Source organism: Bufo gargarizans, chromosome 2 (assembly GCF_014858855.1).
Source record: "Bufo gargarizans isolate SCDJY-AF-19 chromosome 2, ASM1485885v1, whole genome shotgun sequence".
Classification (NCBI taxonomy): Eukaryota; Metazoa; Chordata; class Amphibia; order Anura; family Bufonidae; genus Bufo; species Bufo gargarizans.
In genome coordinates this window covers 54,333,111-54,359,538 of record NC_058081.1, presented here as the reverse complement: position 1 = coordinate 54,359,538, position 26,428 = coordinate 54,333,111, and the positions used below count along the sequence as shown (strand labels likewise).

Below are 26,428 nucleotides of genomic sequence, written 5' to 3'. Positions count from 1 at the left end.
TTAGAGCCGTGCAGCAGCTGAATATAAAAGCACAGCGCCCTCAAGAGGCTGTAGTGTTGTCTGACTGAGGGGTGCCCTCCGACTCCATTTCAGAGGCCTCAAGGGAATGCGAGTAACGGCAGCTGTCGCCCATGTCACATGAACCCTGGAGAAGATAAAAGGATGGGTGGGGTAAGCAGAAGGAGAAACCAAACACAAGCAAGTTTATTTTAGACAGGGTGTAAATGATTGAAGGAAGGTTCTAACTAATGTCAAAAACATATGGAGAAAAGGGGAACAGTTAGGAAAACAATGGGACCCACTATTATCGATGTAACGTCTCCGGTAAGCCATCAGAACAGCGCCATCCAGAGGCCACAGATTGTGCTCAGATTAGTTTAGAACCCTCATCTTGGACTGCGGGTTCCTCTACCGGAAGCAGTTGATGGTTCAGACATGGGGGCGGTCTGAAGCAGTAACCTACCTATAACCAGTACTTACAGCACAAGGCCACTCACCTGCTTGTATTTCTTGCATGCGAACTGTTTGAAGCTTGCATCTTCGGTGGCGTTTTTTCTCTTGTTCTGATGTTGTTTCCTCCTTTCATCCAGAGACGTTGATATTCCTCCCCTGAAGGAGACATAGTATGAAACTGTAGAGGTGCAGCCTGCAAACTCTACCATGACAAACTACAACTCTCATCATCCTTAGGGCTCATACACCTGAACGGATTTTCTTTCTGTGTCCGCTTCCGTTTTTTTGCAGACCGTATGCGGAACCATTCACTTCAACGGGTCCGCAAAAAAAAACCAAAAAACTGAATTTACTCCATGTGGATAACGTATGTCCGTATTTACGTTCCGCAAAAAAAAAAAAAAAAAAAGAACATGTCCTATTATTGTCCACATTACGGACAAGGATAGGACTGTTCTATTAGGGGCTGGCTGTTCCGTTCCGCAAAATCTTGAACACCATTGAAAGTCAATGGAGGACGGATCCGTTTTCTATGACACAATCTGGCACAATAGAAAACGGATCCGTCCTCCATTTACTTTCAATGGTGTTCAAGAAGGATCCGTTCTGAACGGATGCATTATCTGAATGGATCCGTCCATGACGGATCCGCACAAAACGTTTGGCTCGGTTTCATCAGATGGACAAGCAGCGTTTTAGTGTCAGTCTCCAAATCGGAATGGAGACTGAAATGATGCATTCTGAGCGAATCCTTTTCCATTCAGAATGCATTAAGGGCAAAACTGATCCGTTTTGGACCGCGTGTGAGAGCCCTGAACGGATCTCAAAAATGGAAGCCAAAACGCCAGTGTGAAAACAGCCTAAGACAGGTAACGGACTATATAATTACCCAGCTTTGGCTCGGGCTTTAGGTCCCCAGTAGGCTTCTGGATTTTCCTGAAATCTTTTCAAGCCCAACTTCCGCGAGTTTGGATTTGCATCTTGTCTGATTTCAAAATTAGCCTGAATCCTGCAAAGAAGAGAGCAAAATTAGCACGGAGAGACTTGACGGCCGTCTGGTTACAACAGACGGACACATTATATCACACACCGACCTGGGCTCTGCACCGAGGATGTGATAGGCCGGGCTGGTCTCCGACAGTTTCTCTCTTTTCACCGGGTTCAGTTTCTCCTGTGTGGGGACAGAAGCGATGTCTAACACACAATATACAGAAATCCTTTACTCCAGCACTTCATGCTTCGGAAATCCTGAGAATTAGGCAAGTAGCACGTACAGCCCCTTGCCGGATTCATATCAAGTTACCTGATCATATGGCAGTTATATCGTTTCTATAGAAGGAAGGGGGGAGCACTGGTGACACTGGCAATACCATGGACGCTATGCAAAACAAGAGCGGCACTCCAGTGCATAGCATCCATGGGAGATTGATCCGGGACACAGGACCCGCGCCACTGAATCAACGGAGTGCCGACTGCACCATTGTTGGATATAATTGGCAATACCAGTCATGGCTATCACTCAGCTTTCCCAGAAACAAGATAAAAAAACTATAGAATTTACAACACAAGACCAGCAATAATTGGGACCCACCCTAGTGAAGATCTAACAAGTTTTCAAACTTTTTTTCATCATGTTTTATCACGCACATATGGACAGGGTCCTTAAAGGGGGTCTCCACTCTTGCTATATTGATAATCTATCCGCAGAATAGGTCATCAATATCAGATTGGCGGGGGTCCGACCGACTGGCGACACCCCCGCCGATCAGCTGTATGACGAGAACAAAGCGCTCACCGTTCAGCTGCTCGCCGCCGACATTGCAGTGGCGGCGTTATCTTCATATAACTGATTAAGGCCTCATACACACGAACTAATTTTGTTTCCGTGTCTATTCTTTTTGCAGGTAAGATCTGGACCCATTCATTCAATGGGTCTGCAAAAAAATGTGGACAGCAAAAAAAAAAAAAAAAATACGGATGGCATATGGATGTCAGTGTTTTTTTTTTTTGCGGACCGTAAAACACATACAGTCGTGTGCATGTAGCCTAATGGTGGTGCCGGAAACCGGGCCGCCGTCGATCTGAGAATTATGTCCTATCCTGCAGACAGGTCATCAACATATGACAAGGGGTTTTCCAGGCTGCTTATATAGTTGACCAATCCTCAGGGTAGCTCATCAGTACCTGACCTCTGAGGGTCTAACACCCCGCATCCATATTAATCAGCTGTCCCTGAAACAGGAAGCTCTGTTCGCGGTGTGGTGGCCGTGCCAGGTTACTGCAGCTCAGCGCCTATACACTTCAGTGCGGCACGGCCACGACACTGAACGGAGCTGTGCTTCCTTATCCATTCAAAGTGCTAGTTCCAGAGATTGCAGGGAACAGCTGATTGGTGGGGTGCAGAATGTCAGACCCTCAGCAATCGCATATTCATGACCTATCCTAAGGCAATGCCATCAACCCTTTAGGGCCGTTTCACACGAGCGGATGCCGTGCGTGGCATCCGCTCCGTGAAAGAGTGCCAAGACCCGCTGCAGACTGCAGAGGCACGGAGCAGTAACATGACTGTTAATGCTCCGTGCCTCTCTGTGATCTCTTTACTACGAAATCACAGTTGTCACTGTGATTTCGTAGTAAAGAGATCACAGGGAGGCACGGAGCATTAACAGTCATGTTACTGCTCCGTGCCTCTGCAGTCTGCAGCGGGTCTTGGCACTCTTTCACGGAGCGGATGCCACGCACGGCATCCGCTCGTGTGAAACGGCCCTAAATCTTCACTTTATAACGGAGCTCTGTTAACACTAGGGGCAATGTGCCACTGCCTCTCCCCCATGCAGCATGTGACAGATGCATCAGGCCCTGCTGGGGGATATGGCTTAGGCAAGGTGCCTCCATTACGGCGAAACTCCGTTCAAATGAATGTATTCAGTTACCATTGAACTCAATTGGAAGCTGTAAAATCTCTATGCCTTGAGCTCCCCCTAGTGGTGACTTCAGAAAACATCACTCACCCAGGATCTCATTATGTCCCAGATAATGGAGGGGGGAGCGTCCGTTTTGATGGCGTTCTGGCAGGCATGCGACAGGGAGACCTTGTACCCAGCATGCAGCAGGGCAGACCTAGGAAAAAGAGGGTTATGTCCCGGGTGTAAATGTAAAGGAAGGGGTGCCTGAAGTACAAGGACTCACCGGAACTGGAGCAGAGAGGGTGTGTTACAGCGGACGGTGCTGCTCAGGGTGTCCATGGTGTAATATAAGGGGATATTCAACTCCTGCAAACAAGAATACAATTCTAACTCATACAGACATGTTATGAGAGGGGGGGGGGGGGGGGGCTTATCACTCAGCTTTCCCAGGTTCCTGAAAGGCAAAAATTCAACCATATCTAACACGACATGCGTAAGTCAGGCAGATGAGGCCACAAGGGGGCGCTCCGTCACCTCAGTCACCACGCTCAGCATTCCCTCTATCCTGTCGGAGGTGTTGAAGCGTTTTGGACATCTCTCCGAGGCGACCAGAACTTTCTGTACGAAGGTTATATCGTGCAGGGGCTCAGCCCAGATGGGTCCTCCAACCTGCAACACAAGCACACCGTTACATGGTGCGCACACCGGACCAACCGCCAAAACGTGGGGCCCAGTGGCTCTACCTGATGCTTCTGCTGACAGAACTCACAGCTGGTTCCTATGGGGGGTCCTGTCCCGGCAGAGTACTTCATACTGTGCAAAGAAAGATTACTTCCATTAACCACTTCCTGACATGGCAACTTTCCATTTCTGCATTTTCATTTTTCACTCCCTGCCTTCCTGGAGCCATAACTTTTTTTTATTCACTACTGCAGAGATCAGCAACCTTCGGCACTCCAGCGGTGGTGAAGCTACGACTCCCAGCATGCACCATTACTTGATCACAGCCAGGGGTGCCAACTGTCCAGAAATTCCTGGACAGCACGTAAAAATAGGCAACTTTTTTCCAGTGTCCATGATTATTTCATTTTTATTCTTTTTGAGGCTGTTGGTACTTGACTAGATTACTTTGGTGGAAATGATCATTTTTACAGCTCACAGTTAGGGCTCATTCAGACGGCCGTATGCTGTCGGCAAAAATGTGGATCCGTTTTTTTTGTGGATTAGATGCTGTCCCATTCACTTCTATGGGGCCCTTTTCTTCCATTGCACGGTTCAGCAAAAAAATTAAACAAGTCCTATACTTGTCTATGGATCAGCAAAAAAACTGAATGCAATCCGTTTTTTTTGCGGACATGATTGTATTTTTGCAGACAGCATACGGCCGTCTGAATGAGCCCTAAAGTGCTGGCGTTATCAGTATGTTGAGCTATACACATGGGTTACTTATCTTTTACATTCATTATGGTTTTCCAATTGGAAAAAAAAAAAAAAGTTTAATTCACTATCTGTGATTTTAGGAAAAAAGTTGTCCAGAAAAAAAAATGCTGACAAACAAAATAACTTTAATAAAAAATATATATTTTTTTTTTCATCGCCATATTCTGCCACCTGATAACTTTTTTTAAAAATATTTTTTGATCACTTTTTATAAAAAAATTATTTTGGGAAGGCAAGAGATGAAAAACATTGAATCAGCTATTTTGTTGAATTTTTCCATCATGGCGTTCACCGTACGGAATAAATACATTTATATTTTAATAGCACGGGCGATTTGTAACACTGCAGCGCACATTAATATTTATTTTTTTAATATGGGGAAAAAAGGTGATTCGAATATATATAATATCTATTTATTTATTTTTTATCCCCCTAGGCCTAGGGGACAGTAAAATGCAATCCTTATATGGCTTCTTAAATAAAAGCAGTCTATGGGAGATTCAATATATTCCTATGGAACACTGCTAACTGCAGACCTCCATAGGAATAGACTGTGGTAGGCCTAATAGCCTCCAGGTCACCACCACCAACAAATGGCTTCACCGATCTCCACATAGGGATGCCTTTTAGGCTGCGCTCCCGGGAAAAGCTGCCTCAGAACTGACCACAGCATCTGAGAGGTTAGATGTCTGCAATTGGTGGCATTGCCGATCGCAGACATTAGGCTCAGGTGTCTTCCTAAGACAGCAGAACTATAGAGCCTGCTCCACCCGTGAGCAGGTGCATTCTTTAAAGACTCAACCAGCACCATACATGTACGGCGCTGGTCGTAAATGGGTTAACTAGAGCATCAATGTATTCACAAGCTATTTAGTGGCACCCTAACCACTGTCTTCCTTCAAGAGGTTTTCTGTAAAACGGTAACTAGCATGGATGCAACTTACTTGTTTCCATGAGCAACAGCTCTCCCCATACGCTGCAGATGGTACGTTCCACAGCCCACACAATTGTACACCATGGCTCGCTTACTAAGAAGATAAATGGGGGGGGGGGGGATTTGTGGTTATCCATATTAATACTAGATGCATTTGTAGGGTCTCTGTACCAGCACTTACCTGGCGGACATTTTCACCTTGGCTTGTCCGGTGAAGACTCTCACAAATACGCGGATGTAGAAGTCGGCGGAAATGCTGAGCAGCGGAACTATATAACGCTGGTAACAATTGGCGCGCAGATCTAAGCTGTGTAAGAGAATACGCAGAGCCTGTGGAAGGCAAAATCACAGGAAGATGGCGATGGGATTGCACAGTGTGGCCAGCAATTATAAGAGGTGCAAAATTTGGTTTATTACACTCGACCCCATATGGTGCGCCACCTAGTGGCAATAAACCTTCAGTCATGAAAAAAACAAACATATGCAACCCTCTTCCCTTTGCAAAGAACCAAAATGTTAGGGATCAAACTTCTGCCCTACAACAGCGCTCACCATTTCATGGCAGAATTTGGACTTCAGGGACATGGAGCCATATTTCCCGTAACACGTCTCTCCGCTGTTTCCTGCCAGCACGGCCATGTCAGTGCAAGTGACACAGAGCAGCCCTGCGGAGGAGACAGGTTCAGCCGTCGTAATCACAAGGCCGCACGCCACAGCTCAGCCAACAGCGCCACCTACCTCCTTCACCAACGCTCTGCACCGCAGCATCCAGGAACATGGCAGGGCTTCCGTAGGGATCCAGATCTATAACATCAAAGCGATCACGTTTTGCCATCCTGTTATACATCAGCATCCTGTAGGGAGAGTACACCTTTTGGTCACACACTTCCAGGATCTAAAATCTCAATCATTTCTCCTTTACATCCAGAGTTCTTGAAAATGGCAAGGAATTCTTGCCACAGTTACAGGGCGACATCCTACATTTCTGACTGCTGGCAGCCGCCACTAGAGGGAGCAGTTGAGCTTCAAGGGGTCTTCCGAGACTTTATACTGCGGACCTATCCTCACCAGGTCATCGTTATTTGATCGGTGGTGGCCAACACCCAGGACTCCTGTTGATCAGCCATTTAGGAAGGCACCAGTGCTCGCAGTAGTGCCGCAGCCTTCTCGCAGCTACGTACACAATATAGCGGCTGTGCTTAGGCCACGTGACTGATGAACGTGATGTCACGTGGCCTAGGCAAAGCTGCAGGACGGCCAAGGTGCTACTGCTGATCGCTGGGGGTGTCCGGTGTTGGACCCTCACCGATCAGATACTGATAGGTCATCAGTAGTTAAAGCATTTAGCTTTGAGCTCCCCCTAGTGGTGGCTGCAGGCAGACAATTTTATGTAGTTTTCCTGCAGCACACCTTAAAGCCGTTTACAAAGCCAGCCTTATGACATCGCCATTGTTTCCAATAAACAGTCATATATAATTGCATAGGTGATGAGTCAGTGACATAGCGTGTTAGCGACAGGCTGCATTCATGCGAATATTAATCATGACATAATTTACGTATGAGGCAACAAGAGCTCGGATGCGCCCGGCTCCACCCGTGAGATGAAGTTAAGGTCTCCACAGCTTCCTCTGTAAACCGGTGTTTATAAACCTCTGGCTGTCACCGCACCCATCCAGATTCAGCCTCTCTGCATCCATCATGGGTCATGCACGAGGGTGTAAGGGTCCATTCACACGACCATAAATGTTTTGCGGCCCTCAAATTGCGGTCCTCAAACCGGCCAACCCTATGATAGAAATGCCTATTCTTGTCCACAATTGCGGACAAGAATAGGACATGCTGTATCATTTTTTTTTGCGGGGCCAGGGAACGGAACTACGGAGGCGGACAGCACACGGTGTGTTGTCCGCCTCTTTTGCGGCCTCATTGAAATGAATGGGTCCGCAAAATTGCAGAACGGATGTGGACCCAGAAATACGGTCGTGTGAATGGACCCTAAATGTAGGAGCCTCTGCATTTAGGTGAGCACCCCGGCATCTGCACCCTACAAGATAAAAGCTTAGTGCATACTGTATCAGAAAGCTGCAAATGCAATCTAGAGAGAGTCTGTAAAAGAAAATATTAACCCCTTGAGGGAATCTTCACACAAAAAGGTATTTTCAAACTTATTCTGCCACAAATGTGTGCCCCACGATTTAAAAAATAATAATTTTCCACCGCATTAAAAAGTGGCGGTTTCAGTGCGGAAACTGTGGCGAGACGTGAATTAGCTCTGCTGTGTGTGGTGTTATTGCAGCTCAGCCTCATTCATTTCAATGGTGTTTGTGGGATTCAGGTTGCGGGCTTGGTATACCCTACTGTAACCCACCTGGCATCACTGTAGCTGGCAGTCACTAGGTGCTCCACGCCATTGAACTGTATGTTTCTTTTGATCAGCTCCACAGCACTGGCAGAAAAGTCGTTGGCCACGATGGTCTGCAGCCCCGGAACCTCACGGGCAAAACGGATGGAACGAAGGCCAGAAGCTGCCAGACCCTCCAGAACACGCAGACCCTCCTGGCGTAAAGAGAGAGATGGCCGGAGAAATAGTCCACAGATTAGGTTCAGGGGCGAAGAGGAAAAAAAAACAATACTGAATTAAAAGGAGATTATTCATCAGCAATGGCACCTGGGGGGGGGGGGGGTACAGCTCCAATGGGCATTAGGGGCTCCGGCCTGGTCGTGCATCCCCCACCCTGACTTATTCAGAAAGCTTGGAAAGCTGGCTGACAACCCCTGGGAAAGCTGTAAGGGTAGCCATATTCATTTGGTTGTCACCCTTCCCTGATGCTGTACACATCTACATTTTTTGTGGTAGTGCTCTTTGTTTTTTCAGTCCAATGAGGGGACATGCAATCTTCTGATCGCTGATATAATATACTGCCATACCCAGACAGCCACCCTCTTTGGACCTACCTCTAGCAGGACCTAAAAGGTGTACAAACAGGGCAGACCCAGGGGCCTTAGTCAGTCCTGGCTGCTCTGAATATCCATCGGCACCCCACAGTGGCATTGCTGATGGGGGTGTCACACATAGTTACAAACCCCTTAGATGCCAGTGACTACTGACTGTGGCATCTAAGGGGGTTAAACAGCCAGCTTCAGCGTTCTGTCTGATCACGGCAGTTCCAGTTGCATGCGACGGCTGGCATCATTGTGGGTGAAGTGCACTGCCAGCCTGCTGCACCATACATTTACAGCGCAGCGAGTGAACCGTCAGCGCTCCTGTTATGTCCATCTTAGTTAAAGGGGTTTTCCCGAGATTTTGATACTGATGACCTATCCACCTGATTGGTGGGGTCTGACACCCAAGAGCCCCACTGATCAGCTAAGGCTAGATTCACACTAGCAGGAAGGAACTCCGGCAGGCTGTTGCGGCGGGTGAACAGCCTGTGGGATCCGTCCTGCCGCTAGTGCAAGCGTGCCCCCGGACTACCGCTCCGGCCCCATTGACCATAATGGGGGGGATTGATTACCGGCGGCAGCACGGCAGCGCATGCAGAGAGGCGGCCGGACAAAAAGTACGACATGTCATGGGGAGTGCGATACCAAGCACAGCTGCTATACAATGTACGGCACTTGTGCTCGGTGAGCTGCAAGAAGGCCACGGCGCTCACAGCAGCGTTGGTGCCTTCTCCAACAGCTGATCGATGCGGCTCCTGGGTGTCAGAACCCCCGATCAGAAAATCGTGGAAAACCTCTTTAATACTTTAACAATTTCTGAGAATCTTTTCTTAGAACTCTGTGTTGTTCCTCCGTAATTCCTCCCAGAAATCTATGAATAAATGGACTATAGGTAGTTATCAGTTGGGGTGTGTCCCTACACAGTTTGTCACTGCCCATTCAGCACCGTGTAGGGACACGTCCCTATGAAAAGAGGAATGATTGTACCCTTTGGTTAATTTATTCATACACATCCTGTTGGAATAACAGAGGAATGGTACAAAAGTAGTCTAAGAAAAGATGCTCCAGAAGTATTTCACTAGCCATGCTGTAGAACCACCCGTCACTGACCGGACAGGCCTCCCCGACAGTCACAGTGCGTCTCTCTGCAGCAGCGGGCGTATCCACAGGGGCAGATGTTTCGCAGTCCTCGCCGTTGTCTGACAGATCCACCACCACCTTCTGCTGTTCCCTTTCTCCTGGCACCACAACTGCAGAGGACAAGAAGATACAGAGAAGTGTCGGTAAAAAGACACCGGGACACTCACCTACCTAACCAGTCCACAAGGAGCCATATCTGACCAAACGTGCCCATTGAGATGAGACACCTCCTGTATGTGGAGAGTATCATCGTCTTCAGGGTCCTTCGTTCCCTGGATGACATGTAAAGGGGTTCTCCGATTTTTACAATCCCTACTTTTTAGAAGGGTCTTTTGACAATAAGCAGATAATAGAGTGCCCCCCTGCTTGGGACCTCCGGCGATCGATCAGCTGTAATCAGTGAGAACACCCGAGCGGTCGTCACTGGGGAAATGAAGCATAACATTGATCTGTCTGTCCGCCCTCCACTCTGATGAGGAGATAAAGATCCTGAACAGAGGACCCCCTCAGAATAAGCTAACAGCGTATATAAAAATGGACGATCCCTTAAAATTATTTACTGTAACAGAGGCGGCCTTGCTATTTCTTGTTAAAGGGAACCTGTCACCGGGATTTTGTGTATAGAGCTGAGGACATGGGTTGCTAGATGGCCGCTAGCACATCCACAATATCCAGTCCCTATAGCTCTGTGTGCTTCCATTGTGTAAAAAAAACGATTTGATTTGTGTCCCCCTTTAATGTCATTGGGGGACACAGCACCATGGGTATACGCCCAGCTACCACTAGGAGGAGACACTAGATATGAAAAAGGCTGTCTCCACCCAGGTGGGCTGTACCCTCTCCACAGACACTAGGCTAATCAGTTTTAGGCCTCATGCACACGGCCGTTGTTTGGGTCCGCATCAGAGCCGCCGTTTTGTTGGCTCGGATGCGGTTCCATTCATTTCAACGGAGCCGCAAAAGATGCGGACAGCACTCCGTGTGCTGTCCGCATCCGTGGCTCCATTCTGCGGCCCCGCAAAAAAAATATAACATGTCTATTCTTGTCAGCGATTTGTGGACAAGAATAGGCATTTATATTGCCGGCGCCCGTTCCGCAAATTGCAGAAGGCAACACAGGCGCCTTCCGTTTTTTGCGGATCTGCGGACCGCAAAAAACGGCATGGTCGTGTGCATGAGGCCTTAGACTAGTGTCCGTAGGAGGCAGACACAACCTGCTCTTCTCCTGCCGGTCTTGCTACTTTTTTTTGCTTTTTTCTTTATTTTTTCTCTTCACTTTACAGATGCAGGTTTTATCCTGCAACTAGGGGTCTTCACTTTAGTAGCATCCCCTACTCGCCGGTCACCCAGTCCCCCATTAATGCATCCGCAGTGGAGTACCGGTAATCCCACTCTTATGCTAGTTTACCGAAGGGGTGACCCTGCTGCGCCCAAAGACACCAGATGGTGAGTATGCTCCCTACTCTAGTTAGGGACTCCTTTCCATCAGGGTCCCCCCTCCCCCCTGGCCGTCCTTCCCTTCCTCGGCCTTCTAATTACTTTAGTCCCCGGCTTGTGCCTGGACTAGGTCGCGCCAGTTCCCACCTTTTTCCTGGCATCCAGGATCTCTGTGTGGCTCATTTCTCTCTATATGGGGGTTGCTATGACCCCCCCTTCCCTCCCCCATCAGGACATTGCTTCCTCCCCAGGTCCCGCATTGTCCGCCCGCTTAGGCCTCTTTCACACTTGCGTAGTCCGGATCCGGCGTGTACTCCACTTGCGGGAATTACACGCCGGATCCGTAACACCGCAAGTGAACTGAAAGCATTTGAAGACTGATCCGTCTTCAAAATGCGTTCAGTGTTACTATGGCAGCCAGGACGCTATTAAAGTCCTGGTTGCCATAGTAGGAGCGGGGAGCGGAGGAGCGGCATACTTACCGCCTGTGCGGCTCCCGGGGCGCTCCAGAGTGACGTCAGAGCGCCCCATGCGCATGGATGACGTGCCATGCGATCACGTCATCCATGCGCGTGGGGCGCCCTGACGTCACTCAGGAGCGCACCGGGAGCCGCACGGATGGTAAGTATGCTGCTCCCCCGCTACCCACTACACTTTACCATGGCAAACAGGACTTTAGCGTCCCGGCAGCCATAGTAACCATTCAGAAAAAGCTAAACGTCAGATCCGGTAATGCGCCGAAATGACGTTTAGCTTAAGGCCAGATCCGGATCAATGCCTTTCAATGGGCATTAATTCCGGATCCGGCCTTGCAGCAAGTCTTCAGGATTTTTGGCCGGAGCAAAAAGCGCAGCATGCTGGGGTATTTTCTCAGGCCAAAAAACGGTCCGGTCCGGAACTGAAGACATCCTGATGCATCCTGAACGGATTTCTCTCCATTCAGAATGCATTAGGATAAAACTGATCAGGATTCTTCCGGCATAGAGCCCCGACGACGGAACTCTATGCCGGAAGAAAAGAACGCAAGTGTGAAAGAGCCCTTAGGGTGCTTCATTTTTGGCTGCGGCATCTACTTTAGTCTCTGGCTGTGACAAGGCCGCATCTGGTTTCTGTTCAGCTGAAGTAATTTCACTATTACCAGGGGCTAAATTCAACACACCCTCCTAGTCGGGGAGTGTTCCAGGCCACCGTATTACTTTTCCAGACGCTGTAGCCAATACACCATCCTGGTGCTAGCGTGCACCACACAACCATATTACTCCCTTATTAAGCGGAGTACCTGTACGATCTTCAAAGGCTGTAGCCATTTCACCTGTCTGGTTCTAATGCGCCCCATGCACCATATTACTCCTATTATTGGGTGGAGTACCTGTACCATCTCCAGAGACTGTAGCCATTATACAGTTAGGCCCATAAATATTAGGACATCGACACAATTCTAACATTTTTGGCTCTATACACCACCACAATGGATTTGAAATGAAACGAACAAGATGTGCTTTACCTGCAGACTGTCATCTTTAATTTGAGGGTATTTACATCCAAATCAGATGAACGGTGCAGGAATTACAACAGTTTGCATCTGTGCCTCCCACTTGTTAAGGGACCAGAAGTAATGGGACAATTGGCTTCTCTGCTGTCCCATGGCCAGGTGTGTGTTATTCCCTCATTATCCCAATTACAATGAGCAGATACAAGGTCCAGAGTTCATTTCACGTCTGCTATTTACATTTGGAATCGGTTGCTGTCAACTCTCAAGATGAGATCCAAAGAGCTGTCACTATCAGTGAAGCCATCATTAGGCTGAAAAAACACAACAAACCCATCCGAGAGATAGCAAAAACATTAGGCGCGGCCAAAACAACTGTTCGGAACATTCTTAAAAAGAAGGAACGCACCGGTGAGCTCAGCAACACCAAAAGACCCGGAAGACAACTGTGGTGGATGACCGAAGAATTCTTTCCCTGGTGAAGAAACACCCTTCACAACAGTTGGCCAGATCAAGAACACTGTCCAGGAGGTAGGTGTATGTGTGTCAAAGTCAACAATCAAGAGAAGACTTCACCAGAGTGAATACAGAGGGTTCACCACAAGATGTAAACCATTGGTGAGCCTCAAAAACAGGAAGGCCAGATTAGAGTTTGCCAAACGACATCTAAAAAAGCCTTTACAGTTCTGGAACAACATCCTATAGACAAATGAGACCAAGATCAACTTGTACCAGAGTGATGGGAAGAGAAGAGTATGGAGAAGGTAAGGAACTGCTCATGATCCTAAGCATACCACCTCATCAGTGAAGCATGTTGGTGGTAGTGTCATGGTGTGGGCATGTATGGCTGCCAATGGAACTGGTTCTCTTGTATTTATTGATGATGTGACTGCTGACAAAAGCAGCAGGATGAATTCTGAAGTGTTTCGGGAATATTATCTGCTCATATTCAGCCCAATGCTTCAGAACTGATTGTCCATCTGCACTGTGAAGCGACGTCCAATGACCCAAAGCATACTGCAAAAGCAACCAAAGAGTTTTTTTTAAGAGAAAGAAGTGGAATGTTCTGCAATGGCCAAGTCAATCACCTGACCTGAATCCGATTGAGCTGCATTTCACTTGCTGAAGACAAAACTGAAGGGAAAATGCCCCAAGAACAAGCAGGAACTGAAGATCGTTGCAGTAGAGGCCTGGCAGAGCGTCACCAGGGATGAAACCCAGCGTCTGGTGATGTCTATGCGTTCCAGACTCCAGGCTGCAATTGACTGCAAAGGATTTGCAACCATTAAAAAGTGAAAATTTGATTAATGATTATTATTCTGTCCCATTACTTTTGGTCCCTTAACAAGTGGGAGGCACATATGCAAACTGTTGTAATTCCTGCACCGTTCACCTGATTTGGATGTAAATAACCTTAAATTAAAGCTGACAGTCTGCAGGTAAAGCACATCTAGTTTGTTTCATTTCAAATCCATTGTGGTGGTGTATAGAGCCAAAAATGTTAGAATTGTGTCAATGTCCCAATATTTATGGACCTGACTGTACCTGTCTGGTTCTAGTGTGCACCATGCAGCCACGTTGCCCCTTTCTTAGGTAGAGTATCGGTACCATCTTCAGATGCTGTAGCCATTACACCTGTCTGGTTTTAGTCTGCACTACACAGCCATATTACTCCTTTATAAAGCGGAGTACCTATACCAGTTCCAGATGCTGTAGCCATGTCTCCACTCTCAGTGTGCACCTTGCAGCCAGATTACCCCCATTCTCAGGCAGAGTTTTGTAGTATCTCCAAGTGCTGTGCCCTATAGGTACAATCTGTGGCCCATACTGCTCCTGCTTTGCCCTTTCCTGGCTCTAATGTGTGCTATGCAATCATGTGGCCCCTCTTCATGCAGCGTGACGGTACCATCCCCAGACGCTGTATTCATCACTCTGTTCTGGTTCTAGTATGCATCTGGCAACCCATTACCATTGTCCTCGGCACTGTATCGGACAAACCATCCTGGTTGTAGTATGTACCTGGTAACCATACCCCCCCCCCCCTTCTTAGGCGGAGTAGAGTTGCAGTTGTTAGATCCAGTATATGGCTGGCCTGCTCAGATCTGACACCCGGTGCAGTACCTCCTGACCCAGGCCTTCTCATTGCCCCTGTACTAGGCATAAGTTTTACTTTATTGCTTTAAAGGCACTACTTAACAGGACTTCAGTCCTGTTATGCACCAGACAACCACACTCCCTCCGCCATGGACGGGTTGTTGGCTATCATGCTAGGTTTGTTCTTTGTCAACCCTATAAAGTACTACTGTACGCCGCACAGCCGCGTTATCCCATTTCATGGATGGAGTACTCGCGCTGCTGTTACTGCCTCTCTGCTTTGTTTTCACAGAGTTAGGCCTCTTTCACACGGGCGTCAGTTTTTTGCCCGGATAAGAGCCGGATGCGTTGCGGGAAAATGCGCGATTTTCCCGCGCGAGTGCAAAACATTGTCATGCGTTGCACTCGCGTGAGAAAAATCGCGCATGTTTGGTACCCGAACTTCTTCACAGAAGTTCGGGCTTGGGATTGATGTTCTGAAGATTGTTATTATTTTCCCTTATAACCATGTTATAAGGGAAAATAATACATTCTGACTACAGAATACATAGTATAATAGTGCTGGAAGGGTTAAAAAAATAAAAAAGTTAACTCACCTTATCCTCTTGTTCGCGTAGTTCGTTCCCGGTCTGTAGTTTGCTAGCTGTGGGCTTGGGCTAAAGGACCTTTGATGACGTCAGATCACATGCTCCAATCACATGGTCCATCACCATGGTGATGGAGCATGTGATCTGACGTCATCAAAGGTCCTTTACGCTGGGTTCACACCTAGGCGTTTCTCAAACGCGCGTTTCTATGCGCGTTTTTTTTAATAGTGAACGCGCGTTTGACGCGCGTTTGGGTGATTGACAGCAGTGTTGTCCAAAGAGTCTATGGCCCAAACGCGCGTCAAACGCGCCAAAAAAAGCTCCTGTACTTGTTTGAGCGTCGGGCGTTTTACAGCGCGATCGTACGCGCTTTAAAACGCCCAGGTGTGAACCCTTCCCATAGGGAATCATTGGTTCTTGCCTGTTGTGCGTTTTACAGCGCGTAGGAACGCGCTGTAAAACGCTCAGGTGTGAACCCAGCGTTAGCCCAAGCCCACAGCTAGCAAACTACAGACCGGGAACGAACTACGCGAACAAGAGGATAAGGTGAGTTAACTTTTTTATTTTTTTAACCCTTCCAGCACTATTATACTATGTATTCTGTAGTCAGAATGCTATTATTTTCCCTTATAACCATGTTATAAGGGAAAATAATACAGTGAATAGACTGTCACCTAGCAACCATGCGTGAAAATCGCACCGCATCCGCACTTGCTTGCGGATGCTTGCGATTTTCACGCACCCCCATTCACTTCTATGGGGCCTGCGTTGCGTGGATTATCGCACCGCAACGCACAAAGAGGAGCATGCTGCGATTTTCACGCAACGCATAAGTGATGCGTGAAAATCACCGGTCATGTGAACAGCCCCATAGAAATGAATGGGTCAGGATTCAGTGCGGGTGCAATGCGTTCAACCCGCGCGGAATACTCGCCCGTGTGAAAGGGGCCTTACATGGCCAAGTCCTGGCAGAGTACCTGGATCACCACTGAATACTCTATCCTGCAGGGATAGGCAGCATTGTGAGCACCAGCCGCTACTGCAGTTTTCAGGTCATCGCTGGACGTCCTCTCTGATATGGCTGTGACAGGACTAGTGAGCGCCACACACCTACTTGGTGGATGGAATTTTCCGCTGCTCGCTCTGGTATCGGACATGGCCCCGTAGTTCTTCCATGGTCCGGGCGTTCTTGGTACTCCCTCATGTTCTCTGATTAGTTGTGCTACATGACAGAAGTGCCGTTCGGTGGGGCCTTGCCGTTGTCTGCACCTGTCAAGTTCTTCCCCCTTCCTTGGGGGTTTCATTGTGCTCTGCTGGTAGCTGGTTTCTACATGTCAGTGTAGTCTCTCCCGACTCCCCATGGCGAATTCCGCATCCTTTCCTGACATATGGATGTCTGGCGATTATTTTACAAAATCCAGGCTGCTGTACTTGCCCCTTCTAGGGCAGTGTAAGGGCTTATGCACACGACCGTATGCATTTTGCAGTCCGCAGAAACTACGGATGACCGCTGTGTGCATTTCTTCATAGAACAGTACTATCCTTGTCCGTAATGCGAACAATATTAGGACATGTTCTATTATTTTGCAGAACGGAAATATGGAAACGGAATGCACACGGAGTAACTTCAGTTTTTTTTGCGGACCTGTTGAAGTGAATGCTTCCGCATACGGTCCAAAAAAAAAAAAAAAAACACGGAACGGACACGGAAAAAAATACGTTTGTGTGCAAGAGGCCTTATACAGTATTCTAGTCACTACACTTCGGATGGTTGATGTTTTTTTCCCTACGGTGGCCATTATTGTCCTCATGTGGTCCAGTTCTGTGGACCCTACTTGAACCTCTGACTGGGTAATCCTGCTTGGAGTCCCTGCCCCAATGGTTCTTAGACCATCTAGCTGGCCGGTTCCCGCAGGGGAAGCTACTCACGTTATCTCTGACCGCACATGCTCTGTATGACAGCTGTTTCTTTAGGCCCGGTTCGGTTCTTTTCCCTCCTGGGTCCCCATAGGCTTGTTTCCCTCTTGAGATTCTAACCTCTCTTCCCGTCTCCCCAGGTTCAGGTCCTGGTACCTGGGAGTTTGTTGCTCCGGTTTGCAAGTTACATTCATATTGTCCACTTCTGGGATGGAGCTTTACCTCGATTGAGAATTGTTCCTCCTTAGGCTGTTTGGAGTCCTCTCTCTTCTACTCCAATATCTCTCAGACGAGTGCGTCTCCACTTGTATCACCAGGGCCTGCGACTGGTTCCTTTTTTCCCCTGAGACTTCATGTGGCCGGGGATTTCTCTGGTCTTACATTTCACAGTGATCTTTTGTTCCAGTTTTTCTGAGGCTCGATTCTCGCCTCCTTTGTACAGGACGCATGTCTTTACGTTCCCTTCTCCTGGCCATTACCGAGGACCCCCCTCTCCCCAGAGGTTGGCTGCTTTCTCTGGCAGGATGGGGTTTCCACCTTCTCATAGGGGGTCTCTGTTTTCCAACCTGCCATGCAGTAGAAGAAGGCTTTCTCCCTTCCTATGGTGAGTCTTTGCTATTCTTTCTCTCAATTGTTCAGCCTCCAGTGCTTCCTCATTTCCTCTCTACCCTGACCTTTACATGGTGTTAGCCACGGACAGACCATGTTTTTGGTCTGAGACAATTTCGAGTTTTTTTCCTTGCCGGGTCCTCTTACTGGTCGGGTTCCCTTGCTTCCATGCCTTATGGAATCGCCTCCCTTTTGCCGAGGGGTGGTCCACAGTGTCTTCCTTTAGCTTGTCTCCAGGAAGCTTTTTTCCTTGGTTCAGGACTGCTCCTGTCCTTTTCCCAGGCATTTTCTCTCCTGCCTGGTCCCCTCATGGTCTAATGTTTCTTGTTGGGTCTGTCCTCTTATAGATCCTCCTCCTGGAGCATCCTTCTATATGCAGAGCGCTAGGTCATTACCAACAGACGCCTTCCGGTTGTGCTGCTCTCCTGTTTCTTCTGCTCTTCTGTGCGCTTCCATATCCTTCCTCTGGCTCTCTACTGCGCACTTGTTCAACTCTTGGTTCTTGTGCAGGACATCTAGCCATGCTCCCTATCCTCTCGCTTCTTTATTTTTCCTCAACTTGGGTGGAGCTGGGTGTTTCCCTTTGTTCCTTTCTTGTATATGGCCTTTTTTCCCAGGCACTTGTCCTTGGGATCCTGGCGGTCTCCCACAATTTTCTTCTTTTTTACTCTTCCTGGTCCTGGAGCCTCACTTCATTACTTTTCTACCATATCATGCTATGGCCTCTCCTAATCCTGTTGGGTCACATGGTTCTCCTGCACCTGTGCGCCCAACTTTTTGCATGAGATTTCCTTCCCACCCTCGGGGACTGCTTTGGGACGTCCCATGGTGCTGTGTTCCCCAATGACATTAAGGAGAATATTGGATTTTTGTACTTACCATAAAATATGTTTCTCATTCAATTCATTGGGGGACACAGATCCCACCCTTTGTTTTCATTTCTCTTTCTGTCACCGGGGTGCGGTTCTCTTTTCCTTTCCCGGTCCAGGACATGTTGGTTCTTTGCTTTTGTTTCTCTCTCCTACTGCTATTGGTACAAACTGATTAGCCTAGTGTCTGTGGAGAGGGCATAGCCCACCTGGGCGGAGCCAGCCTTTTTTCATATCTAGTGTCACCTCCTAGTGGTAGCTGGGCGTATACCCATGGTGCTGAGCTATATTGGTTTTACTGCGCTCATAGCAAATGTGGCTGTGTGTGGGCTATGCCAGTCACAGCGATCTTCTCATCACTGGTCATGGACACATGTGAAGACGCCATTGGTAAAAAGTGTGATCTTAGGCTCAAACCCCTTTGGTACTGCTCGGAGATTTCTCTTACCAGAGATTTGACAATGCCCTAAGCACCGTGTCAAAGAGAGGCATAACATATCAGATCTCTATATATACACACACATGCACAGATTTCCACCTGCGCCTACCACCTACGGTCAGTGCTGATTGCTGGCCTTGCTGGCCGCCCCGCTACCCTCTACCTTTCCGGCGCTCTCTAACTAGAGAAGGGAGAGAAGAGGCAGGCTGAGAATACATGTTGCAGGTGTCCATATTCAGCACATATAGTACTCACTGAAGGGGACACTTTAGAGTATGTTTTTTTTTTTAAAAGCTCACAAAAGTGCCTAATAAAATGGATTACAAAAATATTCCTAAAATCACTTTCTTGCAGCATAGAAAAAAAATAAAAATAAAAATTGAAATGATGGTTACACTTTAATGGAGTTTAAGCCAAATGTAAGGAGTGGATCCTAATAGGAGGGAAAATCGGAATTAGACTTACCGGTAATTCTGTTTCCATGAGATCACCATGACGGCCACAAAGAGATTGACCTCTGTAGGGGCAGGAACAAATAAAGGTTAAAACGCCCCCTTCCTCCCCCATTGCTTTCCAAAATTAGCAGAGTGAAAGTGGAGACAGTCCATAGTATTCTTATTATCTGATTAGCAGGTATGGACTCCAACCCGTACTCAACAAAAGGAAAAATAAATTGGGGAGGGAATAACGGGCCGTCATGGTGATCTCATGGAAACAGAATCACTAGTAAGTCTAATTCCGATTTTCCATATCACCACCATGACGGCCACATGGAGATATTCAAAATTATACTATCAAGGGGGGGCTACTGCCTGAAGGACTTCACGTCCTAACGACAGGTCAGCAGTATTAGAAAAATCTAGGAGGTAATGCTTTATAAAAAGGTATGCACACTGGACCACAAATGTCTTCCAGGGAGGCACCTGCTCTTTCCGCCTGTGAAGAGGCCATAGCCCTAGTTGAATGCGCTTTTAAGTTAGCTGGACAAGAAACTCCCTGAGCGGTATAGCAGTGGGAAATTGTGCACTTAAGGGTACTTTCACACTAGCGTTAGGCCCCTTTCACACGGGCGAGTTTTCCGTGCGGGTGCAATGCGTGAGGTGAACGCATTGCACCCTCACTGAATCCATTCATTTCTATGGGGTGGTGCACATGAGCGGTGATTTTCACGCATCACTTGTGCGTTGTGTGAAAATCGCAGCATGCTCTATTTTGTGCGTTTTTCACGCCCCATATAAGTGAATGGGGGTGCGTGAAAATCGCAAGCATCCGCAAGCAAGTGCGGAGGCAGTGCGATTTTCACGCACGGTTGCTAGGAGACGATCGGGATGGGGACCAGATCATAAACGGGACCAGTGATAAACCCACTATATAGAGCATTCTGCAATTCTCACGCAACGCACAAGTGATGCGTGAAAATCACAGCGCATGTGAACAGCCCCATAGAAATGAATGGGTCCAGATTCAGTGCGGGTGCAATACGTTCACCTCCCGCATTGCACCCGCGTGGAAATCTCGCCCGTGTGAACTCAGCCTTAGAAAGACCTGCATCCTTGGCAGAAAATCTGATTGACTCAGCAGAAGCATCTGCTAAAAAAGGCCGTTGCCGATTTAAGGAGAGGGATAGAATTTATTATTTCCTCCCTGGGGGTCTTGTTCCTCAAATGGGATTCTAATACGTTCAGCCAGAGGTACATAGCCCTCACTACCGAGGTCACAGCGATGTTAGATTTGAGATTAAACATAGAAGCTTCCCAAAATTTGCGTAATAAGCTATCAGCTTTCCTCTCCATGGAATCTCTCAATTGTGATGCGTCCTCAAAGGGCAATGAGGTTTTTATATTGACCTTGGCCACTCATACGTCTGTCTTAGGGATCTCGTCAAATAGTTTTGACTCTGCCGGATCAAACAGGCGGTTCTTGCATTCTCTGGACACCCCTAGCCTCTTCTCAGGGTCCGACCATTCTTCCAAGATCATATCCAGAATTTTTTCATTAATTGGGAATACTCTGGCTCTTTTTGTCCTTAGACCCCCAAACATTTCCTCCTGAATAGAGTGAGGTTTTTGAACGTCCTCCACCCCCACGGTGGCTCTTACAGCCTTTAGGAGGTCCGACATATCATCAGTGGCAAAGTAGAATTTTTTACTGCCCTCAGTGATCTCTCCTTCTGAAAGGGGGTCCTCCTCCCACTGCCTGGAAGAGGGAGCATAGTCACCCATGCATTCTGAATCAGAAGATGAGGGTGGAATTATTTTTTGCCTTTTGGGAGGTAAGGGTCCCTGGTCAGCCTTGGCCTCCTCCTGAATCCTGGAACGGAACTCGTCCCTTAGAGAGACCCGTTCCTCCTGGACAATGTTGGAGATACAATCCCAGCAGATCTTTTTAGGGTAACTGTCCGGTAATTTTTTGAAACAGGAGATACACTTTGCGGGGTTTTTTTGTTTCTTCTGTGCCTCTTTCTTAGATATGTGCCAGGAACACTTCCCCACCGGGAGTTCCACGTTCCATATAAATATAAGAAAATCTTCTACCTTCATCTCCCTGACGAACAGGGAGACCTTGCTCTGCCCTAGCCTCTGTAGGGACAGGAAACACTGGTGTATGGTGGAGGAAGGGGGCGTTTTAACCTTTCCTGCCCCTACAGAGGTCAGGGGTCAATCTCCTTGTGGCCATTATGGTGATGATATGGAAGTTTTAATCCACTCCGAGCCTGGCTTCCACATTAGGTGTATCGTCCAGTGGTATACACATACACAGACAGTAAGGAAGGTCACATTGGTGCTAACTGTCCGTTTTGGGTCTCCAGAGGTTACAAAACTAGAATTCCCAACATGCCCTGTAGCCTGTCTGTCCTAGAAGCCTCTACAGCTATTGATAAACTACTACTCCCAACATACCAGCAGCCTGCATACTATAAAAATCTCTCCAGTAATTGCAAAACTCCCAGCATGCTCTGACAGTCAAGGGCCCTCAGGAGATGTCGTTTTGCAAAGGCTGGAGACACAGGGGGAGTAATCCACATACTCACGGTCAATTCCTTTCTCTGCCAGCTGCATACGAGCGAACTCTGTGATGACGGCACAACTGCGGAGAAAACAGAAGACTGTAATGTAGACATCCGGCCTTCACATATTATGGTATATACATCATCACTCTGCCCCTATCAAGCAGCATTCCCTCTTAAATTGTAAGCTCTGCAAACAAGAGTCCCTTCCATGTGTCTGCTTACGTCAGGTCTCTGTTGAACTCCTGCACCGGGTTATAAAACACTTGGTTGGCGCTGGGATAGAGGACCTTGGCTTTGCCCTCTGTGATAACAGTCTCGTCCTGGGGGGGTGCAGCCTCCTCCATCATGAACGGAGTGGAAACCCTTGTTAGATTTCTAATCTTGAAGAATGAAGTCAAACGGGGAAGAGAATGGAGCCTAGGAACAATGGCAAACATCAGACGTACCTGGAGGAAAATAAGAGTAGTAGTATTGCTTTCTACGTGTGGCCGATAATTCAGAAAATGTGATAATCTGGCATGTGTCATGTATAGGGGTTTTCAGAGCTTAGGGGAATAAAAAAAAAACTCCCCTTTCCAGGACCAGCGCCACTTTTTTTACCCAAAGCCCAGGCATAAGGACGCACTGAACACTTAGGCTACTTTCACAGTTGCGGCACGGACCTACGGCAGGCTGTTCCGTCGGGTGCACAGCCTGCCGAATCCGTCCTGTCGCTAGTGACCGTGTGCCCCTGGACTGCCGCTCCGTCCCCGTTGACTATAATGGGGGCGTAGTTCCGGCAAGAGGCTGCCGGAATAAATGTCAGACACGTCGTAGTTTTATACCGGCAGCCTCTCGCCCTGCGCTGCCGTGCCTCGCCGGAACTCCGCCCCCATTATAGTCAATGGGGACGGAGCTGCAGTCCAGAGGCACACGGTCACTAGCGGCAGGACGGATCTGGCAGGCTGTTCACCAGACGGAACAGCCTGCCAGAGGTCCGTGCTGCTAGTGTGAAAGTAGCCTTATCCATGCACATCCAACGACCCTGGAAATACTTTACTTATCTGGTACCGGGAAATAATTTACAGCACAAGGTTTTTTTGGTTTTTTTTAAAAGGGTTTTCAGGGATAGCTATCCTCCGAACTCCCCAGACCCTCACTGATCAGCTGTTTGAAGAGGCCAAGTCATGGTCGTTGATTGCTGCAGCCTCTTGCTCGGCCGGGATTGTCATGTTCATTGGTCACATGGCCTATGTGCAGATTAGTCCCATTCAAGCAAATGGGCTTGAGCTGCAATACCAAGTTCAACCACTATACAAGGGATGGCGCTGTGCTTGGTCAGCTGCAACAAGTCCGCCGAGCTCACTGGAGCGCTGTGGCCTCTTTAAACAGCTAATCAGTGACAGTGTTGCTGGGTGACGGCCCCCATTGTTTAGACACAGATGCCCTCTAAGAGGATAGGCCATCAATATTGCACTCCCCAAAACCCCTTTAATCTCCACTCAGATTGAAAGCTGAATTCTGATCATTACCAGGGTGAAACACATGGCGAACCTGCTGCAAACCCCACGTGTGTTACATGCAGATTTCATTCTGTGCACGGTGTGTGGAGGGAGATTTATGTAAAGTGTCTCTGTGCTTTAGGAAAACCTTTAATACATCATGAAAGGCTTTGATCGCTGCTGGTCTGAGCGCTGGGACCTCCATCGATTGCTAGAACAAGATGAGAGAAGCAGGCACATACTGTCTTCTCTCTCCTCACGGCAGAGGACAGAAGCGAGATCGGACCACAGACTTGAACCCGTCTCCTGCAGCGAGAGGGAGAGAGCGACCCTGAGACCCCCACCCATGTCTCTAGGAAATCGCAAAGGCTTTCCCAAAGCACAGGGCACTTTACTTCTCGTCTACTTTGCCGCTCCTGTAAGTGTTGCAGGTTCTGCCCTGTACACACCACATGTGAACACACCCTTCAAGGGGGAACCTGCAGAATGTTCAGTTTTGCTTTGGGTGTAGACGGAGAAGAACAGGTCTTTCTATGTAGAATATAACCGCTGATCACATGACTTTGTCACATACACAGTGAGACTCTCTAAACGTACGCAGCTGGACCGTTGTACAATACAAGCACTTACGCCTCATGTGTCACCGCTATCTCCTCATAGATTGTAAGCTCTTGGGAGCAGGGCCCTCACTGCTACCGTCTGAATTGTTGACTTTTCAATCTGTAATGTCCACTTGGTTAGTGCATGTTCCCTCTGCAGGCGCTATATAATATAATATATTTTGTCACCCTATAGCAGCATACAGACCGGTCAGTGCAGGCTCAGGAACCAATGTCTATACCGCAGCACAGCCTGACAGGTTATGTACGGTGTCCTATACTGGCCATTCGTTGCCATGGATACAGATACACATGATATATAGATAGAGAGAGAGTCACTCATCAACCTGTGGCTAATGCCAAACTACCATACCCAGCATACCCTGCCAGGTGTAGCCATCATAAGCACACAGACAACTCCATCACACAGTGCTCCCCGGTAACCCTTCACGTCACCCCACTAATAACACTGCCAACATAACAACACCCCGCACTGTCACCCCCCTAAAATTACCTCTCAGTCACTACCTACAGCATGTACACAAGGGCGCCGCCATCTTGCTGCGCGGCTGCCTGGGCGTCACGTGATGCCTTCTAATCAATCAGCGTGCAGTTCGACGGAGCTCGAAGGGGATCAAACTTATGTCCTGTGCGTTTTATTGGAGTCTTCCCTGTATCCGCCTGGGACTACAAGTACCAGCGTTCAAGAGGCTGACATCACGAGACCCTGTAACACAATGTCATTTATATCCGGGGACAGATCAGACCGTCAGATTTATGCCTGTACATTTGCAGTGGAGATGACGCTGGTCCATGACGGATTAGCGGGCTTTCCGGACCACTGGATGGCAGATTATTAGAATTTCACTGTACATATATAGCCCTGACTATGTCATTCCTTTACCGTTTGTTTAACCCCCTTCCTGTCACAGCCATTTTTCATTTTCACCTTATAAGAGCCATATAATACGTTTTATCACTTTCAAAAACGTAAAAACTTTTGAAAAAACTTGCCTAATGTCGCTATATTCAGAGCTGTGTGAGGGCCTTTTTTTTTTTTTTAAGGGGTGAGCAGTTTTTTTAATTGTTACAATTCTAGGTTATATACTTTTTTTTTTTAAATTCCATTTTTTGGGGAGGCAAAGTTACCAAAATACAGAGATTCTGACCATGTGAATTATTTTTCTTATTTTTATTTTTTACAACTTGTTGATATTTTAATAGTTTGACCTATTTCAGATGTTACCAGTTATGCTTATTTTTTTAAAAGGTATATATCAAATTAATTTTTTTTTTTAGGATTTTTTTAAATAGATTTTGCACACTTTTTTTTCACTCCCACTTGAGGACCTGAATGCGCTGCAGTACTTTGCATCCTGTGACCCCTTTTCTGTACAATACTGTTTATATGACAGGTTCCCTTTAATAATGCATATAATGCTCAAATAATATAAAAAGAACCTCCTGTGCCCACATACAGTGTACTAATACCAGTGCCCATATCATGTCAACCGTACAGTGCCAACACAAAATGCCATATTGTGAGCCAACTTAGTTATGAATGAGTTTGGCATAGACCAGTCCAGGGAATATGGCACCTGCGGCCCTCTAAGACAGGCATGCCCAACCTGCGGCCCTCCAGCTGTTGCAAAACTACAACTCTCATCATTCCCGGACAGCCTATAGCTATCAGCATACAGAAGGGCATGGTGGGAGTTGTAGTTTTGCAACAGCTGGAGGGCCGCAGTTTGAGCATCCCTGCTCTAAGGCCTCTTTCACACGGGTGTCACGGATTTTGTCCGGATGCGTTACGGGTGCATTGCGGCAAACCCGCGCGAGTAGGCATGCAATTTCCGTCAATTTTGTCTGTGATTGCGTTCCATTGTTCAGTTTTTTACGCGCGACTGCAATGCGTTTTGAACGCGCATGATCAAAAAATGTATGCGATACCCAGACCCAAACCCAAAAGGACCTTCTATCTTTATTCAGCAGGACCTGCGCTGACGTCACAGAAGGTCCTTTTGCAGGTCCTGTGGAAGAAGAAAGAAGACGATGCCGTCAGCGCGATCAAATGGATGAGG

At 47.7% G+C, this 26,428-nt stretch overlaps 1 protein-coding gene across 4 annotated transcripts; it reads right to left on the bottom strand.

Annotated features, from left to right (window-relative positions):
- Positions 1 to 4: 4 nt before the first annotated feature.
- On the bottom strand, positions 5 to 24,945 carry TRMT1 (tRNA methyltransferase 1). Of its 4 annotated transcripts, none has more exons than XM_044278930.1 (17): positions 24,862 to 24,945; positions 22,490 to 22,713; positions 22,289 to 22,344; positions 9,787 to 9,926; positions 8,102 to 8,289; positions 6,472 to 6,587; positions 6,286 to 6,398; positions 5,915 to 6,063; positions 5,744 to 5,827; positions 4,103 to 4,172; positions 3,894 to 4,028; positions 3,643 to 3,725; positions 3,465 to 3,573; positions 1,548 to 1,624; positions 1,343 to 1,462; positions 498 to 609; positions 5 to 145 (listed from the first exon to the last, which is right to left on the bottom strand). In XM_044278930.1, the coding sequence occupies exons 2-17, from the start codon at positions 22,702 to 22,704 to the stop codon at positions 41 to 43; spliced, it is 1,872 nt and encodes a 623-aa protein (XP_044134865.1). In that variant the 5' UTR covers positions 22,705 to 22,713; positions 24,862 to 24,945; the 3' UTR covers positions 5 to 40. The 4 variants fall into 4 exon arrangements, with proteins under 4 accessions (XP_044134865.1, XP_044134867.1, XP_044134866.1 ...); XM_044278932.1 differs by having other exon boundaries at positions 22,490 to 22,684; positions 24,880 to 24,940; XM_044278931.1 differs by having other exon boundaries at positions 24,880 to 24,902.
- Positions 24,946 to 26,428: the final 1,483 nt, after the last annotated feature.